The following is a 21,496-nucleotide window of genomic DNA, read 5'->3' on the forward strand; positions in this document are numbered from 1 at the left end:
CGAACTACGCGAAGTCCCAAGCTTGGAATGTTGTTAAGGCGATACAAAAAGAGGATGACTCACTGACCTACCGGAAACATTACTAATCAGGCCAAAGGTCACGCTGCGTCACGACTCGATGATATGGTAATGATCACAAGGACAGTTGAAGAGGCCGGAATTCCACATTTATTTTCTGTTTCTGGAGTATTCCCTCCAGGATATGGTGACCCTCGGCAGCTGGCGGTACCGTTACACAGGAACTCGGTGCAGATAGGGCGGGATTTTGCTAGAGATTAGCGCAAGGAATCGTGCGGAAGGGATTTCCTAAAGATGGGGGAGGACTCGGTGGCTGATCTGTCAGCAACTTTGCTACACATACTCGCGAACGACAGGTGGGCGTTTTAAACTGAAGATGCACAAACACGTATCTGATCGTGTTTGTAGCACTTAGATGTTATCTTTTTCACAGGAATGCTTTAATAGCGTTAACGACAGCCTTTCCTCAACCTGAGGTATCGTCAATTTAGACATAACATATGGTTGATAATGGTATATTTTGACTATGCCTATTACATGTAAACATGTAACGTTAAGGATCTAAAAAAAATATAATGCAATATAGTACAATAGCATATGTTTAATTTTTGGGCGTGCCAGAATAAGCATTTCGCAAGTTCAACAGCTGTTCAGGACATATAAAACGTAAACACACCTGCCTTCTGTATGAAATCAGCGTTTTGTTGAAACTTGTTTGTATTTGGCAGGTTGAATGAATAGATTTACGATGACATCAAGGATGTATTTATGGCAACTACGTAAGAAGCCCATGACGGTCAAAACAAGGAGCTTTTTGGTCAAAACAAAGTCATTTTTCATCATACTGTAATTTCATTCACATTTTTGGTGGTTTTATTTTGAAGTAGGAGGAAAGCCGCAATGATGATGATGATGAGGAAAGACTTTTTCACTGTTATAAATTCACGATTGAAACAAATCTTTGGTAATATAATACTAAAGATTTGTTTCAATACTTACTTGTCCTTTGCAGCAACTGCAGTGAATACTGCAAAACTGAAATCACCGCAAATTTCACGATATAACGTTGTGCACAGTATACAGTGATCAGATGCAAAATTCACATACTGTGCGCCTGACCGTAACCTCTGCTTGGAGAACACACAAACCCCAAATCATTGAGTTCCCCCCCCCCCCCCAAAAAAAGGGGTTCACGAAACCCAACACCATGTGAAACAAAATGATACATTGTACATGCACACCAGCGTTCCCGCCAGGCATACGTCTTTACGTCTTTGGACGCATCTTTTTCTGGAAAGACGCACTCGGCTCAGCTGAATGCGTCCATAAAAAATTCTGAAAGAAAGGCTGACCTGTACCACCAGTGTACAAAATGTATCTGGAATCTTTTTAAAAAATCTGTCTTTATAAGAAGGAATCCTACCTTTACAATTTATACTTCAAATTCTTCACTTTCCGGTCATCCCAGTAGTCTCAGCATGGGGCGGAGGGCGGCACGTTTTACAACTAGTTAGCGAATCCATGTGCAACACACCCTGCCACGCGCCAGTCTGAGCCGTCCGTTGCGCAATGTAATTTTTTGTAGTCCGTGAAATACATCTGTCAGTCAGCATTCTTTAACACTCGAAGAAATCTTATGCAGATTTTATATTCTGATATTAACATAATACTAACTTGTCCTCATTTTCACGTATTTGTTAAAGATTTGTGGGCAATACAAGTATTGAACGAACAAACTGTTCTGCGCGAGTGCTGCACATCTCAACAAAAGTTCTCACGCTGTGGGCAGATGATTGGCAGTCGGTATTTTTGACAATAGGCCGCCGGCGCCATGCAGTCCAGATTGGCCACCAGGTCCAAATCCAATCATCTTAATAACCAATCAGCATTCGAAAAATGTAATGTTACACTCTGTCATTGGTCACCGGGAAAAAAAGTTGCCGACTATTAGCGCACGTGATGTTGGTAGCCGCCCGTGTCGTCTGGCAACTTGTGTTTCTTCCCTAGCTGCTAACAATTTAAAGTTTCCCCATTTATCCAAGTTAAAAAACGTGCGCGGTAAATAAGTGAAGAATTCAAAACTATACACTTTATTTCTTATTTACAAAATTCCTTTTGTTTCAAAAAGACAAAATTTGCCGCAGAAAAGGGGCCGCAATATTGTTGTCAGGCGTCGATCGAGTCGGTTGTGCACTAGCATTGGCCTCCGTGGCACATGGCGCGGCACGCCCCCCTCCCCAGATGGATCGTCGATCGCAGCGTCCAGCACGCTGAGACGTCTTTCTGGCTACTCCTTCAAGGCTACACCGGCACTGATCACTGCCAAAGAGGCAACAGATCGTCCTCCTTCGAGTAATGTATAACGTCCTTGGTCTATTTAAAAAGAAATCCAACCAAAGATTTCTCTCCGAAAACGGGGTTACCTGAGGTCAAAGGAAACAAACGCACGCTCGTAGAAAATGACGGCGCGGCCTTGTAAAACCCCACCGATTCGAAAAATTTGAGTAAAATCATCGGGCAAAATAGAAAAAAACACAAATTGTGATGGCGCCGTTATTTTATCGTCTCGGAAAACTACTGTATTTGATGCGGGAGGGCGCAACATCGATCGCAGGAGGTAGACATTTTTTTTTATTCAATGACGGAAAAAAATTGGCAGAGTGTGGTCGTCGATAACTGAAAATGGGAGTAAAAGAGGCAACCGACGTCCAATCTTAAGTGCATGATTATCCTCTCAAATTGCAGGAAATTGTGTTTTAGAGGGTTTGAAAATTCAAATTTTCCCGGGGGAGCATGCCCCCGGACCCCCCTAGAATGCGAGCGCCTGCGGCGCTCGTCTCGCGCCTCCGGCGCTCATTACGCCCCTCCCAAATATTTGGACGCATACTTTCAAGAACCTGGCGGGAACGCTGATGCACACATATAATGTTACATGTTTGACAGAATGACAAAAACTAGGAAGAGCAACTTAATTGTAAACTGTTAGTAAGTGTTACAAGTGTAACTTGTTACAGTACATGTACATGTAGGATAACCATCAGATGATTTATAGAATATACTCTTAGTAGGAATACTTTGATCTGGTATCAGGTCATATCAGATAACCTCCTTATCTAGGTACATATGGCGTATGAAAAATTGATATATCTTTATTTTTCTATACAGGGCGTTATCTAAAAATCTACCCGCCCAAATTTTTATATGGACACTATTGAATTAAGTTTCGCCAACAAGGACAAATGCTAATGGATGAGTCAAATTTTAAAAAGAATCTTCGGAAACGATTTTGATAACAAATTAATTCTGACTGCAATTTTACTGTTCTTTCTTGAGTAGCAATCAAAATACCCCATTTTCATGTCATTTTACAAGAAGATCACAATACCCATCAGGTCCACGACATGTTTTCCACTATATACATAAAAAGATTTACTTGCAGGTATCCCATTTTGCATCTATAGTACATGTAATATTAATCCTATATTTCTAGTTCCCCCAGCATAGTTCATTTCACTTCCCTCAGGACACATTTTGCACAGGTGGCCCATTCCTTTCACATCAGAATTCATTTGTAGATAACATCCTGCCAGAACATGTGCATATGACCTACTAGCCTAGGGCGTAACAACAGACTATGGTATGGTGCTTCTTTGTCCTTGTGATGGCCTTAGATATTAACAACACCTGCTACCTCATCTTATTGTGATGTCGGATTAATGTTGAGTATTGAAATGTCTTGAAGCAAAAAAAAAATTCTGAAGAATTCATTTGTCATCAACTTGTAAATTCCTTAGATGTAGCATGAAACATTTTATTGTCCAACATGCCCTTTGCAATTGTGTATTTGGCATTATAGTTGCTGAAAACTCTAACAGCAACTCTATTGCTTTTCACCACATATACCTGTCAATTAGACTCCTTAGATAATATACCTATTTGTATGCCTTAAGTTCATTGTACTTTAGCTTAGTTAGATATGGTTTGTATCCACAATATATGGATTACCATGCTGTAACAGTTAATGTTAATCTTTCACACAATTTTCAATCATGCAGTGGCATTAGTCTATTTTGTATAATTTACATGTTGAATTAGATAGAGATATATACATATGTATATACACATATACATATACATATACATATGCTTGTGTGTTGCTAAGGATTTCAATAATAGATTGGACCTTATGTTTTATTGATTGTTTGAAATAGATTGCTTAACTGTAATTTACTATATGGCACTACATGGAATCATGAGAGTTGATGTTACTGCTCAAGAGACTTACTTAGTATTTTTACCTGCATGTATGCAGGTATGGTTTTGATGCTGGTGGGAACTTTTCGGTAGCCGGGGATGTAGGGCGCTGTATCTCGTGAACTAGGGCTGGGTACCGGTACAGAAAATTCAGGTCCAGGTCCGGTTCAGGTCCAGAGCATCAGGTCCAGGTCCGGACCTGAACCTGGACCTGATTCAGTATGACTCATACCAATGGTCCATTTCACTACAAAGAAATCTGTTTGGTGGAGTATGAGACTTACACGGGCGTTTTAAACTCCTACAACGCTAACTGTACGATTGGCTGTAAAACTTGGTACACATTACTATAAACTCTACTCTACTTCACTATTGTTATTTTCTTCCACCTACAAGCGCCAAAACGTGTGAATGCCTTACAAAATAATCTCTTAATTTTCTAATCGGTCCAACGTCCGGTCCACCCCATTTTTTCAGGTCCGGTTTTTCTGGACCGGTCCAATAAGAAAAACCGGTTTTGTACCGGTACGCTGTACCGATACCCAGCCCTATCGTGAACGGATGGTGCGAGCACGACGATTTTTGGTACGTGGGTTGGGGGTGGTAGGCTAACACTCAGGTTTGATTTTGGGCCTCCTGGCGTTTGAACTTGACATTGCAGGTGGCATTTTTGGTGTTTTTGGGGCACTTTTGGCGCTGTGTGTCCGGAACGATACCCGCGATTGCGACGATTTTTGGTGCATGGGTGGGGGGTTGTTGCCTGTTGCCTAGGATTGACTTTGGGCCTTGTCGCGTTTTAACTTGACCCGGCAGGTCGAATTTTGTGTCCGGGAGGGGTGTTTCCGGAGTTATATCTTCTGAACGGCTGGTGCTGGCGCGATGATATTTGGCACATGTGTCGGCGGTGGCTGAATAATGCTCAATTTTGATTTTGGCGCCCTTGGTGCTTGAACTTGACATTTTAGGTTACCTTTTGTGCGGGCACGGGGCGTGCGCTGTATCTCCGGAACGCAAGGTACCATTGTGTTGCTATTTGGTACGTGAGTTGTTTGTGGTGTCCTGGTGGTCAGGTTTGATTTTGGGCCTCCTAGTGCTTGAACTTGATACTGTATAGGTTGACCCTGTTTTTGTGTGGTTGGGGCATCCTCCCAATATCTGCTTGGTTTTAAAAACAGATTATGGTTGGGTGTAGAACCATCATCTGGCCTGGGCCACCTTCAATGTATCAGGTTACTTAGTGGCACTGACAGTTTGCCAGATGACGGGAGTGTACAAGATTATATATCTGTTGGTCAGGTATAATTGGAGTTTGCTTATTACTCTTTGTGGTGTTTCTAGAGCTGTATAGTACTGAGTTTTAAGTTTCGGTACAAGTTCCTTTACCCTGTTGGCAATCATGGTTGAACTTGAACTTAAACAGAAGAAGATGCAATTTTCTAATGTGGAGGAGAACTGTATAGAGTGTGGGCATAAGAGAAAGGTATGTGTATGATTTGTCCTGTGTTTCTTTTTGTTTCTTTGGTAATGCCATTTCCATACTGTATACAGGTAATTTGTTGTTTTGGGCTAGTCATATTCGCTTGGTTTTTGGGCCTGCTTAATCTATGGTACAGGCAGGGTTAAGTGGTGGAGGCTTAGCTTTGTTCTGTTTTAAATTCAGTATCGTTTGTTGCATTTTGTCGCGGCAAATATATGATGAAATTCCCCTTCTAAGCAACTGCTCATTCGTTTGCGGGGATGTTTGCTGGGTGTTTGCTCTGACTACAACAGCTTCTGAACTTTTCAAAGCTTCCATTGCCAGCAGCTTGCCATCTATAAATGGGATTGACAAGGACATTTTTCATAGTAAATTATGCTGTTAAATTTGGCTTAGACACTACAGGAGATTTAGGTTGGGTTGAATGAAAATATCATACCACCCTGGGGACTAACTGTTGCTGCTGCATGGGGGCTACCACTATTCATATTGTCTAATGTCTATGGAACTACAGATAAAAGTATCATTGGTCAAATTATGCAAGTAACATTCCGATGTCAAGTGAATAACACCCCAGAAATAAATCTTTAATGAATATCATTGGAAGAACACAAACCAAGGAGACTTAGCAGCTGCATTAGGTCAGTACATTGAAATAGGAAGATATTAGTATATCATGTGACAGAGTAACTACATGTGCATGGGCCATCTGAGACAAAAAAAGGTAGCGTCTCAACAACTTCAAAGTACTGTGGTTGGTTACATACTTAAGAAATCCAAAATAAATAATGTTCATCCATGTCCAAACTTACAAATTCAGAAAATGGAATTTCAGAGTCAGACTTTTGCATGGTGCACAACCAACACGGTAAAAAGCTCATTTTTCCAACCACGTACCACAGACAAAAAGGCAAAAATACACAATAGGTCTACAGAAACCCAATACATTTCATGCAGGCCTGAGGTCTACGAACTCTTGTTTATAAAGCTTTTAATACGAACACATGTAATCAATTAATATGTGCATTACGTTTCATTACTATAAATCTTGTTTCTGAGAGGGAGCCATGAAAAGCTGCATAGGCTTCTGTTCCCCTCGCATGTTTTCCTTTCATTCTGTATTGTCATTTGATTTTAATTGTTGAATATGAGGTGAAATAAATGAAATCAAATGAAAAATTTGGATACACCCGATCCCTCGATCTCGTAAGTTAAGCAACGCGTAGTCTGGTCAGTTCTTGGATGAGAGTGCCCCAACCAAGGGGGTCCATATGCTGTAGTTTCATGAACCTTTCCACGAAATTGTCTTCCGGGAAGGACGTAAAACAGGGGTCCCATGTTCGAGGAGGTGCCTCGACCATGTTAATCAGCCTCATTACTCATTGGTTACTACTGGCTGGCGAAACACACCAGATGCTTATTATTACATGTATTATTAAGAATTGATTGAAACATTACGTTTTGTATTCTAGCCTCTCCAACCTGACCCAGTCCAACTACACCAATGTGTCCAGCACCACGCCGAAGCCCCCGCCCCCTGCCCCCACCCTCCCGGGGGTGCCAGAAGACGAGGCCTCGGGGCTGGAGCAGTCCATGAGCATGACCATATTCTTCATCTGTATCATGTTAGGTGGGGATTTTATTACCTCCATCACTAGCGTCTGTGTGTCACTGTGTGTGTGTCTGGGAACAAGATAACTCAAGAATGGTTTGTTGGTTTGAATGTTAAAAACAGAAGATTATAACAAAATTAAGATATATAGCATGTCCCAACTCATACATATTAACCTCAATGCATTAAGAAAATTGAAATGAGACAAGCAGACAACAATCAAATCAGAGCAAGTTACTTCCCTTTTTAGGTGAGCTACTGGCACCTCAGAGTCTGAGCTTTGTCTGTTTTTACTTTCAAATTGATGTCTAGCAAAGTATTAAGATAAAAGTTACGACTTTCTATACCTGACTTTAAGCTTTCTGGTGGTCTGTGTTTTAAACATTCCTCTCCCCTTAAGACCACTAGACAGTGGTATCAAAACTGTGAAAAAATCACAAAGAAATGATAACCTTTGGAAACAAGCAGCAAGATATAAATCATCACTGGCAATTATATTACATATCATTTATTTATACCTTTTTATATCATTACAATGAAAAGTCTAAAAAACCCACTGATAGATAGACAGGTCGTGGAGTTCTATTAATATTAAAAGGCTTTTACCATTCAACTTGGAGATGTATTACGTCAAGTATGTATTATTGATAATGTTAAACATATGTCTCCTGCAAGTTGTCATGAAGGCTTAGAATGTAATGTCTGTCCCTCCCGTGCCAGTTTGTGAACTTCCATTTCAAAGCACTTTCAGTAGGTTCTTTTTGTGTTTCAAACACTGGAACTTAATACCTTGGTTTGTTTACAGGTGTTTTGTTTTGTGTTTTGTTACGTATATTGTAATTGGGTGGGGTGAGCTGTGTTGCCATAATAGTATGTAAACTCAAGTAGTTTCTCCTTAGTGATTTCACCTGTAACAATATTACAACAAATACAAGCCCTGAGAATAGCTTTGTTGGATTGTTCGGCCGTTGGAAAACCAAACATCTTTTTTCTTTTGCCCATTGCATTTACCACATTCTTGTAGCATAATGTAGTCTGCCCTTAAATAACCTACATAGATAGAATCTAAAAGAAGTAAATGATGCTATGAATATGAGCTTGATATGTACTTCCTCAAATACCACCTGCATATACAGATAAAGCACCAAGGTAAAATTGGCGGTAATAACACCTATAACCTGCACTGGCCCAGGTGCATGTACTTACATGAGTCTAGTACAGAAAATTTAGTTTGCTGTACTAATACTTAAGACTTGCAAGAGACAGGGTAGGGAAAGAAATGTAGCTAGTACAATTGTTGGTTCGGATGATGTTGACCAGTGCAGGCATACAAAAAAAAAAATGTCAACCTGTGTATGTACTAGTGTAGTGAAACGTTTACTGAGTATAAAAATTAAAATCATTGAAATCCTTTTTGTTCCAGCCCTGTGTATCATGCTTGTTCACCTTCTCATCAAGACCAAGTTCCACTATTTACCAGAAAGTGTGGCTATTGTGTTCTTGGGTAAGTCTCAGTGGAAAGTTTACTGTCTTCGACATAGAAAAGTACCCATTCTTAGCATCATATTAAACCTTTCACATTATACCACTTTAAGGCCACAGCAAGTAAATTTTATGGATGACATCCGCATGCTCATTAATTTTCGACAGATTTCAGGAAAAAAAAAAATAAGACAGTTTTTCTTCTTTGGAGGTGGTCAATATGACAAAAATTTCATAATGATTGTCCTGTAGAAGTGACACTACTGAGGCAGCCATGACTGTAGTTGTAGAAGTGAAACTTGTTGGATAGTTTTAAAAGTGGTACCAATACGGAAGCCATGAGTGTAGTTACCTCACTATTTTATAGTCTGTTGAGGATGTCATCCATAAAATTAAATTTACTTTCTGTGGCCTAACGGCCTAGTGATTATAGTGCTCACCTTGTATATAGAATTTCACGGCTTTGATAGCCGACCGTATCATATGCGCAAAACCTCAGGTACATGCTGCTTAGCATTCAGTACATGTACATGACTGTGCCAAGTTTTGCAGTCTAACACACCACTTCAAGTAGAATAGCCATCTAGAACTGCTGTAGTGCTTGCACAGCTGTGCGGTTCATGGGTTAACAAGCTAAAGCTTTCCACAAACTAATTGAAAATGAAAGCATCACCTTGGTACAGTAGGATTTGTAGTGGGTGGCAGGTTGAAAGCAGTAACTCAAAGGTAAAAATCAAGAACTGTACTGCACTGTAAATGCAGAAATTTTCACAGTGATTTTATGTTAGCAGTTTTTGCGTTGCCAATTCACCGCAAACTTAAAATCACCAAAGACATTTTACCATGGTAGTAAGAGACAACAGTCCTTTTCCTGGTACCCTGAAATTAAGTCCCTGTGAACTAAAATGTATTTACAGTACTATGTCTTTTTATTTTTCAGGTGCTGTTGTAGGGTTAATAATCAAACTGATGAACAAGCTGGAGCTGGGAAACTGGACTGTAAGAGTCAACTTCATTGGAAAATACCATAGCAAAGACATGAAGATGTTTTCATTTTTACAAACCCCTGGCAGTCTAACTCACCCGCACACCAATATCGGATTATCAAAAAGAGTATTTGATATTATGATAACAACAATATCTGAATATGCAATGTGACAATGGATGCTATATCACATCCATGAATAACACCTATGAATATCCAGCAGTAAAGATTGATCTAACTACATGTGCATTGTACTTGATTTAACTACATTCTGGATGACTAGTCTGCTCATCTATCAAATTCAATGTTGTTTGTCCATCAGTCGTGAGGACCGCATTCGTCATCTGTGAATAAACCATACACAAAACAAAACTTTAAAGTTACTGTTTGTAACACAAATTATCTTTGCCCTATATACAGAGAGAAGAGGCCTTCCACCCAACCACGTTTTTCCTGGTCATGTTACCACCAATCATCTTTGAGTCAGGGTATTCTCTTCATAAGGTATATTCATATACATTGTATTACTGATATTTTGTCTGCTAGTTTTTGGGACTGTAGTCAATTGTTCAGTTCTGTCTGAATATCTTTTTTCTTTCCAAGGGATACAAGAGAGTTTGCTCTTTTCTTTGCCCATACTCTTTTGTATACTCATGATCATATTCCAAAATTAGATATTCTCATTTGATTATATGACCTTTTGCTTATAGTCATGTGATGAATATATGTACAATGTACATGTATGATTAATTTTTTATACTAGTGTGCAGGAATAGGGATATTAGATGTCTGATACAATTAAGATTGACGCATTTCGATCCTGGAATTCTTCATGGAATTCAGCAGAGATTTCCACTCACTTATCAACTTCTAATCCAATTCTGTCTTGCAGGGTAACTTCTTCCAGAACATGGGTTCCATCATGCTGTTTGCTGTGATAGGAACCATCCTGTCCTCCCTGGTCATCGGTGGGGGCATCTATCTGCTGGGGAAGGTACTGCAGGACAAATTGTCTTTAGTTTATTTATCATGATCACATTCAAAGTTGAATGTCTTCTATAGCTATAAGGTCAAGAGATGGGTATAGAATTGAAACTTAAAGAATATACAAAAGAAAATTTCTGCATGTCTTCATCGTAGATATCGATATGCACATCTACAATACAAAGTTGAGTTAAGTTTGAAATGTATTCATGATATGTTTTTAAAGATATGTTTGTATTCTTGCAGGCTGGTGTGGCCTTTGAGTTGACCCTTGGTGAAAGGTATGTACCTAACTTGTAGTCCATACCTTTTGGGGATACCGTATTTAATTCACATAGTATACAAAATCCCTATAAGGACCCCCCTCTCACGGCTTGTGTTATGTACATTTATGATTTTTTAAATAAGTAGATGTTCCTCTCTCCAGCAACAGTAAAACCATCCACCAGAGCCACAACCTATAGCAAAAAATGGGCCTTAAAAGTGATCAAAATTTGCGGTGATAAAAGTTCTTGTATTTTAGTGTATTGCTTTGGGTGTCATAACCCTTATCACCAAGTTACTGTAAATGCAGAAACTTTCGCGGTGGAGAGACTACAGTGCATGGTGCTACCATGAAATTAAAACCACTGCGAAAAGTCCATTTTCCCGCAACCGCGAAATTAAATCTCCGCAAACTTAAATGCATTTACATTATATGATGATAATCTCTTAAATATCCACCTTTTCTTCCTCCCAGTTTTGCGTTTGGTTCCCTAATATCTGCCATTGATCCTGTGGCAACCATCGCCATCTTCCATGCACTCGGTGTGGACCCGATCCTCAACATGTTGGTGTTCGGAGAGAGCATCCTCAATGATGCTGTGTCCATCGTTCTTGCCAAGTAAGTTTTTTACCTGTATCCAACACGGGAGAAAGATGACTCACTGAATTTTCGGCTGTGTCCATCAGCCTTTATCAGGGATATACAGTGTATACTTGTTCTTAGCTACACAACCGAGTGATTTTATCAGTGCCAAAGTTTTGGTAACTTTGTAAGCACATTTGGGACTATATCATTTTCGTTACCGCATCACAATGCAGGAAGGAGAAGTGGTGTTCATTAAGCCCTAAGGAACGTAGCAGGGAAATTATCAAAATGTTGGCAGATAAGGTAGCTTAAATAGTTTGTATAGCCAGCATATATATACGAGCCAACCTGATGTAACTATTGATTGGTTAACTATAATCAATATTTGACAGCATTGTAAACCAGATTTTGATGAATGAATGAATGTCAATGAATGAATGATTGAAGACCTTTATTGTATGTTTCTGCTCTCACAATCTAAGTACAGGACATAATGATAAAATCTGAGTATTTCTTGAATAGATTAATGTTAAATTTGACCTTTTCCAGTACTGTGATCATGCTGACGAAGCCCTCCATGGCAGACGTGGACTCCACCACCGCATTCTTCCTCATGGTGGGGAACTTCCTCAAGATGTTCTTTGCCTCGGCAGCCATCGGGGTTTCGTTTGCCGTCATCAGCGCCCTGGTATCCTTTCTGTGGGCTGTGGTGGAGAGGAAGTTTCAACGTGATGTCTAATGTTAATGTCAGTGTGCACTCTCGGAAACTATACTCCAGTGCTATGTGCACTTAAAAAGTCTCTATGGCCTCTGTCAGCCACTACTACCATGGTCTTTAAGTTCATATCTACATAATACCATGGCTAAAGCCTAAACAGTACTACTTGCGAATTGTAGTCTCACATACTGTAAGTCACATCTCTCGGATGACTCAGATCCATATGAGCGCAACAAAATTGCATCAGTTTAGCTTCTGTCAATTTGAGGTGTTTGGCCAGTATGTATCTCCTTCTGAAATGGTCATCAGTAATCCATGTCAGTCTAAAGAACCATGATGCAGGTAATCCATGTCCATATTTTAAGGTTAGAGATGCCTAGATAAACTGAACTGAACACAATAAATCATATGTTAGATATCTTAATTGCTGCAGTGTAAAATGTATCTAATGTTTATGTTATCAGTGTGAAACATTCCCTTGACATAATGCAAGTTACTAAAACACATAAATCTGCAGCGGACGCCATCATTGGAGTTCAGCATTATGATGATATTTGCCTACACGCCATACGTTTTAGCTGAGGGACTTAAGTTATCAGGTATTTGATGGAGATATATATAGGCTATACCTTGTACGTTTGCAAATTTTAAAGAAAATGTTCTTTTGTTGTCATTCACCTGTCTGCAAGATTGTTGTTTTGTGCTCTTTTAAAAATGTAAGCATTTTTCTTGAGGTTGATATTCTAAATTCTTATTCAACATTTGCTCTGTTGCTAGGCTAGATTTTATTTGTGCCAATATTTGCAATAAAATCATACCCTGTGAATTGTCCTTGTTTTCCCTGCAGGAATTATGGCTATCCTGTTCTGTGGGATTGTGATGTCCCACTACACCCACTACAACCTCTCCCCCATCACACAGATTACCATACAGCAGACCTTCAGGACCATGGCTTTCCTAGCAGGTCAGTTCCCAAATCGAACTCTATCAAACGCTGTTCACCTTTATCCACAGGGTAACCTATCTTCGTTTACCAACATGGTACTAAGGGATATCAACTGGACCGACAGTGGTTTCACGTTGTAATATGTTTAAAATATTGTAGTTTGAAAGTACCGTCCGTCGACTTCATATCCCTAAATACCCATTGCTGAAAGCAACGGATATAGGTTACCCCGCGGATAAAGGTGAACTAGCATTACCTTTCCTAAAACCGGCTCTGACTCTGAGGATGGATGTTGCCCTATCATCATTACATGCCAGGACTATTGTATTCCTGTACAACTACAAGTAATTGCATTGTCAAACCTTTGACAGTTTTAAGATTTGTCTGCCAAATTTTGCAATGAATCTTTAAATTTCGTTATCAGCTGTTGTTTACTCACAACTACACTTCTCCAGATAGAAATGGTAGAAAAAAAATGATCTCAAAACTGTTTTTTCTCTTTTCCAGAAACCTGTGTGTTTGCCTACCTTGGTCTGGCTATCTTCAGCTTTAGACACAACTTCAAACCAGCTTTCGTAGTCTGGAGCATCGTAAGTTGGTCTTTCAGTTCTTTGATCATAATATTGTATTGTTGGTTTCGAAGATGAATGGGAGGGGGGATGTACTAGAGTAATCTGTCTTTTTCATGACTCAGATGGTGATTGAATGTCATAAGTGTCAAATGCTCCATTTTGTCAAAATGCCTACTAAAGGTCAAGATTTATAATTAATGCTACAGTTTATCTGTTGACTATGACCATGAATAATGATATGACTATTGTTATTGTTATTGTTGCAGGTTCTTTGTTTACTTGGTCGTGCTGTCAACATCTTCCCGCTGTCCTACATCGTAAACATCTTCAGAGATCACAAAATCACCAAAAAGATGCAGTTTGTCATGTGGTTTAGTGGTAAGGTTCACATTTCTGCTTATGTTTTCCTGTCAATTATTGAACCATCTTTTAAAGGAAAAGTTCCATTCATTATCTTGCATTTTATTGGTGGTGACGATTGGTATCATCAACAAAAAGCCATGCATGTAAATTATTCATTGGGTAATTCAGCATACATTATGTAGTTGATCTAAGTTGTGTACCTAAGCTAGGAAAGGTAAAAAATTTCTAATGTACACTGACACATAGACCCAGTACATTGACCGTTGTAGGTAAGGAGAAGGTAAACAATAAAAATACCTAATAGATGTCTTCACTTTTACAGACAATGACCTCCATAAAAAAAAGACCATATGCAGGCAGTATTTTGAGCTCTAACTTCATGTATGCAACAGTAACCATAATGATAATTGTGTGCATTCTGCCATGACTAGCTTTGCGAGGTGGTATTGCCTACTGTAAGTTCATTTATGTTCGCGAGCACTTAATTTCGCGAGTTTGAGCAAATCAGGCGTTCGCGAGATCTTTGAGTTCGCGAGCGGGTGTTTCAATTATTTTTCACAAGTTACGATCCGGTACTATGACGGCAGCAAGTGCCCCCCTCCCACCCATACCGCAACACCAGTCATGCCGTCAAAGGCGGCATTTACGCCTTGAAATTCATAGTTCCCCTTCAAACAATGTCTAAAGTTGATGTACTCAATAAAGAATGTGTTTCTACCGAGCCACTGTCTCATTGTTGAGCTCATTTCGGCCGTGATTTGACGACAGCGCACGGAACGCAACAGGGATAATGACCTCTGATAGTGATATGTCGCAATCACATTTTCCGCACAGGCTGTCAGGATACCCCAAGCCAAGCGACGCGGGCGCCATTTTGAAATTTTTTCAGTGTGAAAGACGGCGCTAAGTTTTAAACTTTCAGCGTAATTTGTGGACACAAGTTGTACACAAGAACTTGAAGAAGGTGAAGAGCTTATCTCTCCCATATTTACAGTAGTTCTAACTCAGAATTATGAAACGAACGTCTTATTTTCGGCATGTAAGCGGAGTTGTGTTTGCCACGTTTCTAGTCATGAAAATTCCCCGCTATTATTGTTGTAAACCTGCTGTAATTCCATAGCTTTTCTTGTATTTGTAAAGACGAGTACTACTCAGTTTTAATTTTTGCTTCATTCATAACTTGTAGAAATCTAGTAAGAAATGTAAGTTAAGTAAATCGCAGCCACGGCGTGCACGTACTACTGAACAAAGCCGACATGTTTATTTTTTCTCCGTTCGCCAGTGGCACATATCTACACAAATAATGACTCCATGTATCGTTGATATGTTGAATTAACTTTTATTTCGGTTTGAAAAGAATAAATGGTCTGTTATCAATTGAGTCTTGTCATTGGTATAAGTTGCTATCCTAGTAACGTTACACACGTAGTTGAGACTGAATTTTTGGACGGAAGGTGTGGGGAGGGGGACTATGTTGAACATGCATGTTCGCGAGTTGATGACTTCGCGAAGAGAAGGTCTCAGCGAAATACGCGAACTTAAAAATCTCGCGAACTTAAATGAACTTACAGTATGTAATTGTTAGCTAATGATTTTTGTGTGTTTCTGTTGTTGCCAGGTTTGCGAGGTGCCATTGCGTACGCGCTGAGTCTCCATCTGGAGCTGGAGGGTGAGAAGAGACATGTCATCATCACTACTACACTCATCATTGTGCTGTTCACCATCCTCTTCCTAGGGGGCTCTACTATGCCACTCATGAAGGTAAGGCATGGACTCATTGTAGCAGTAGACATTGTGGGACATTGGAGTGCAAATTTTGTTCAGCTTGCAGCTTGCCACAGTTGTTAGTGAGCAACTGTGCTGCTTTGCCAAATCAAATTATGCAAATCCAAAGGGAAGATATGTACAGGGAAGATACGCCAAATACTGACTACTCAAGCAACTGGACCGTTTCCAAAATCATATCCAGTTGCTTGAGTAATTCCTATTTGGCATACCAAAGGGAAGCTCTAGCACTGTGTGGGCTTGTATTAGTCCTTTCCGATTAAGCCACCGGCCCTGTACATGTGTTTTGGGGAAGCTTTAGGCATAAGGCTCATTCTTCAAAGGCCATGCCTCTTCACATGAAAGATCCTAACATACTTATCGAGAGGAGTAGGAGTAGGTGTGATTGGCAAAAGCATGAGCCGTAGGAGTAGGTGTGTTTGGCCAAAAGCATGAGCCGTAGCAGTCACATTGCACTAGCTACTTGAAAAGGAAGCATGCTTCACCTAAGTTGAGGATGACTGTTTTACCATTAGCTCACATGTTCTCCTTTTTTTCCCTGTACAGTTGATAAAAGTGGACAGCAGACAAAAGGTCACCAAAGAGGTCACGCTCAGTAAAACAGAGGAGTTGGTGAGTGACAATGCTTCATACTTGTTTCCTTTGAATATAGTATAGCTTATGTATATACCCAGTGTATATAATAATAATAATACTTATGTATAATCTTTTGTCGTCAAGTTCTTTTGCTTAGTTTGTCATAGTCTGGATAGACTGACTGACAGAGGGAAAGAGAGAGATGTACATGTATATATATGATGTATATGTATGATTGACATATCTTGAAAACAAGTTTCAGGTGGAATTAACACCTTGCTTGGGCAGTGTCTATACTTCATTTGCTAAATGAAGACCTTGCTGTTCTTTTTTTTTTTACCCTAATGTGTACTGGAATATTGAATAGTAGGCTGTTTTTTCATATTTGTTAACTGATAGATTAAGGGACTTAACTTACAAAGATATGCATTTCTTAAAGTGTAAACTTGCTTTTTGATGTTGCCATTAAAGCCTTTCTGCTGTGTTCCCAGGGTGCTGCTATAGAGTCTGAACACCTGTCAGAGCTCACTGAGGAGGAATATGAAGTGAATTTTGTTAAACCAAACCTGAAGGGTTTCATGAGGTTAGATGCCAAGTACCTGGTGCCTTCTCTTACAAGACGGTTCACACACCAGGTGAGGGGACATCAGTGCTCGAAATACTTTTTTCAGCCAGGTTGCCCAGGTGGCAAGCTGAGTGAAAAGCCAGGTTGCGCCATCAACATTTTAGGATGCCCCACTTCCAAGTTATTAGTTTCCTCAAATCAGCTAGTTCTTGTCCACTATCTTTTTTTTTAAAGTGCTTCCTGCAAGAAGAAAATTTTCAAAATGAATATTCATGAAAGTTATTGATTGTCATGTCTCACAACTGTTCATCATACTTGTCAATCATATGTTAAGACTTTTGGACCAAGTGCTTTTATATTGAAAATATTAGCACTTTTGGAAAAGTGGAATTCCAAACTTTAAGTGGAGACTGTTAAAAGCTTATGCACAAATGTGGTGAAAAACGTAGTTCCAACTTCAAAATTTCAGGTTGCGGACTGTGCTACCTGGGTTTGAAATAAAGTTGCACCAAGCAAAATATGGTTGCATTTGCAAGTGTACAAAATCAAACAAACAAAACAAACAAACTAAACATGCTGTGCTGTTGTGTCCTTCAGGAGATGCGTGAAGGTCAGACCCACATGAAACAGCTGACCAACCAGTGGTACCAGGAGGTCAGAGGTCCCGCCATAGAGTCTGATGAGGAGGTCGAGAGCGCAGAGACAGACAGGCTCACAGCGACCACACAGTTTTAACCTCCTTCCTTCTGAGAGAGCAGATTCACAGCCATTAATATAGAAAGTTTTAAATTTCTCTCCTCTGAGAGAGCTCTGAAATCAATCTCCTCACATACATCATACAGTTTTCAACTTCCCCCTTCTGAAAGGGCACTAAATCCAACCCTCTCGCATCCATCATACAGTTTAAACCTCTCCCTTCTGAGAGACTGCTGAAACCAAGCTCCTCACAGCCAACACACATTTTTAACCCATTCCCTTGCTGGGGACTGACTTACAGAAACTGTCTTACCAGTAACTGTCTCCACACTAAGACAGGCTCACAGCCATTACACAGTTTCAACTTTCTCCCTACTGTGGTAGACTTTTTGGCCCCCAATCTGTATTTATTGGAAGAGTTTCTAGCAGAAAGAAGGTTGATTGAGTCTGTGAAAGGGAGACTGTTGTTTTCTTTTGCAAGACTTTGATTTTCTATCGGTGTCAACCTATCATGTTTACAATGAATTGTGTACACATAAGGCGTCCAAGCGTTATGTGATATTCCATATATGCTGCAAATATGCCTTTTTTGCCTTATACATGTATAATTCAAATATCAGTTGTTAGAAATAGATTTCAGACCAAAAGGCTGAATAGTTAAATAGGTTATCAAGCCATCACTGAATGAAGTGTATGCGTGCTGCACTTTGAATATCTTTCTTCAGATTGAAGGTTGATATGAGAGCCTGTTTTTTGAGGCTTGCTTTTCACATGCACTCACTTCTTTTGGCTGTGAGTATTTTGAATTGCAAATTGGTAGTTGTTTAATGAAATAAGCCAAAGGCTCTCCTGTTATTTATTTCCTGTGCTTGTGACAATCCAAGATATCTAAAAATTGTGTCCATGACAGCAACAGAAATAACTTCTATATAGTTTATCGTTTATCACACTTTTGGAACCACATTGGCCATATTTCTTTTCAATAGAGTTTTTGTAATTGTAAAGTGTTTCATTGTCATCATTCTTATTATGGGAATCCAGTCGGGACTAAATTCACTTTACTTTTTAATGCCAAAAACATTGCTATAATGTTATATAGTACCAAATTCAAGATGTTTGTGCGATTGTTTGGTGTCTATTGTATTATCAAGTTGACAATTCAATATGATAGTAAATGGGAAAAGAGAGGGCCAAAATGGATTTTGTGGCCATTGTGAAGAACACATTCAAAGGAAAGTAGTCTGTAAATTGTTTGTGTGTGAATTTGTACATTAAATGTGGTGTGCCAAATACAACATGTAGCAGTTACTCAAATAACTCGATATGATTTTTACAAATAGACGCTTCAGATAGCATCCACTGTCTTTTGTCAATGACACTTAGGATATCTTGTTGTCAGTGACAAAGATAGTGGATCTATCTGGAACGTCTGACCGTTTCCAAAATCATGGAAAGTTTCTTGAGTAACTACTATTTGGCATATCTTATCACCTGAATGTCTAATAATAGGGCTGGGTATCGGTACAGCGTACCGGTACAAAACCGGTTTTTCCTATTGGACCGGTCCAGAAAAACCGGACCTGAAAAAATTAGGTGGACCGGATGTTGGACCGATTAGAAAATTAACAGAATATTTTATCAGGCATTCACACGTTTTGGCGCTTGCAGGTGGAAGAAAATAACAAGAGTGAAGTAGAGTAGAGTTTATAGTAATTTCTAACAAGTTTTACAGCCAATCGTACAGGTGCAGTTAGCGTTGTGGGATTTTAAAACGCCAGTGTAAGTCTAATACTCCACCAAACAGATTTCTTTGTAGTGAAATGGACCATTGGTATGAGTCATAATGCATCAGGTCCAGGTTCAGGTCCGGACCTGGACCTGATCCTCTGGACCTGAACCGGACCTGGACCTGAATTTTCTGTACCGGTACCCAGCCCTATCTAATAACCTTCATCAATGTATAAAATGTGATGATTGCCAAACCTTTTGAAATACAACTATTGCGATTAACAGCCCCATTGATGTTAAATAGGCAACAAGGTTGCCTAAATTGTGTCAAATCTGTCAAGGCTTTCTTGTGAACATTATTTGACTTCAATGCAAGGCAAAAGAGAAATTATGCATTGATAATGAATTATGTAACTTTGTTGATCAATTGCTGTTTGCATCAGTGCTAAGCATGTAAAATGACAGCTTAAAAAATAGTGTATATAAGATTTTATTGGTCTAGAAGTAAAGTACAGTCAAACCTGTATTAGGGGCCACCTCTACAGAGGGGCCACCTGTCCATAGTGGCCACTTTTTGTCTGTCCCTTGGGTATTTTATCTACAAGTTGCCACCTCTATACAGAGGCCACCTGTCTATAGTGGCCAAATTTGTCCGGTCCCTTGAGTGGCCGCTATAGACAGGTTTGACTGTAGTTAATGTTTCATATATGTTATTGCTGTAAGTATAATAGATAACTTAATGTTAAAGTTAAGTAACTTTAAACAACTTTCTTGTCATCCTGTCGAATGTTTGCAGATGATGTTAAAATCACTCTGCTAATTGTTACAATGCACCAATGAATGAAAATGCAGATTCTAAAGCTGCTGCTTTGTCTTATTTACATGTAACGTTAACGTTAGATGTTTGCAATCACAGAAGAAATCGTCAATAACATGTATAAGATTTCCAGACCCATGTTACAGGTGCTTTGGTAATACCTGTAACGTTATAAGGTTACTATCACATGAATGCAAGAGCAATGCAATATAGCGGTATGACAATTGTGTTGTGAAGATATTTATTCCATTTTATGTGTAACGTTAAAGTCACTAAATGTTTGTGTTTTGCTTGTATCATTAAAAGAATCAATAAATGATACTCTGCTGTAACGTCATGTTCAGTTCTCTTGTGGATCTTTCCTGATTTCCTGGTTAACGAGACCAGAAGTGACAAAAGCAATTCCAACTTAAGGATACTTGCATGTTAGAATCTTTGAAAATAGGGAATTTGAAAGAGCTTCAGCAATGCAACAAAGGAGCATAATGTATAGCAATAATAAATGTGTAATCAGCAACTAAAAACTTTTTTTTTTAATGATGATGTGCCTGGAATGCAAAGCTTGTAAGGTTAGAGTCTTAGCACGCTTTACATGCATGTTCAAAAACACTTGTACTCGCATTTTTGAAAAACGCTTTGGAGACGTAGTTTCAAAAACATCCGAATTGCATGTAATGAGGATTCAAAAACGCATCTCTGAAGGTATATTTCTGATAACGCGCGTGAGAAAGTGTTTTTGGAAATGCATGGTTGTGGCAAGATAACCTCCTTGGTTGTGTCAATAAGAAGAGAAGAAGCCAAGAACGTTCGAAATGACTGGTAGAACCTTGCGTTTCTAAGTTCCACTGTTCTATGACTTCTGTTTTCGGAACGTTGACTTTTCAAGATCTTTTTATAAATCGCTCAGCAAACAGTGCCAGGCTTTTTAGACGAGACTTGACAGACATAGGAAGCTAAGGTCACGGGAATCTGAAGTCGACATAGTCCCTGGCAAAGTGGGCCGTAAGGATTTGAGACGTCAGGCATTCCATCGTGGACAGGTGCGATTTTCTTCAAGTTTTAACCCGT

The 21,496-nt window shown here is 39.4% G+C and overlaps 1 protein-coding gene across 1 annotated transcript; it reads left to right on the top strand.

Moving 5' to 3' along the window:
- Positions 1-97: 97 nt before the first annotated feature.
- LOC118417742 (sodium/hydrogen exchanger 8-like) lies at positions 98-19,382 on the top strand. The gene is made up of 17 exons (XM_035823439.1): positions 98-374; positions 7,222-7,379; positions 8,785-8,865; positions 9,784-9,842; positions 10,249-10,332; positions 10,721-10,822; positions 11,059-11,093; positions 11,552-11,695; positions 12,212-12,350; positions 12,874-12,979; positions 13,228-13,344; positions 13,834-13,916; positions 14,165-14,276; positions 15,880-16,022; positions 16,593-16,658; positions 17,114-17,257; positions 17,785-19,382. The coding sequence occupies exons 1-17, from the start codon at positions 313-315 to the stop codon at positions 17,920-17,922; spliced, it is 1,773 nt and encodes a 590-aa protein (XP_035679332.1). The 5' UTR covers positions 98-312; the 3' UTR covers positions 17,923-19,382.
- The last annotated feature ends 2,114 nt before the right edge of the window (positions 19,383-21,496 follow it).

Source organism: Branchiostoma floridae, chromosome 6 (assembly GCF_000003815.2).
Source record: "Branchiostoma floridae strain S238N-H82 chromosome 6, Bfl_VNyyK, whole genome shotgun sequence".
NCBI lineage: Eukaryota > Metazoa > Chordata > Leptocardii > Amphioxiformes > Branchiostomatidae > Branchiostoma > Branchiostoma floridae.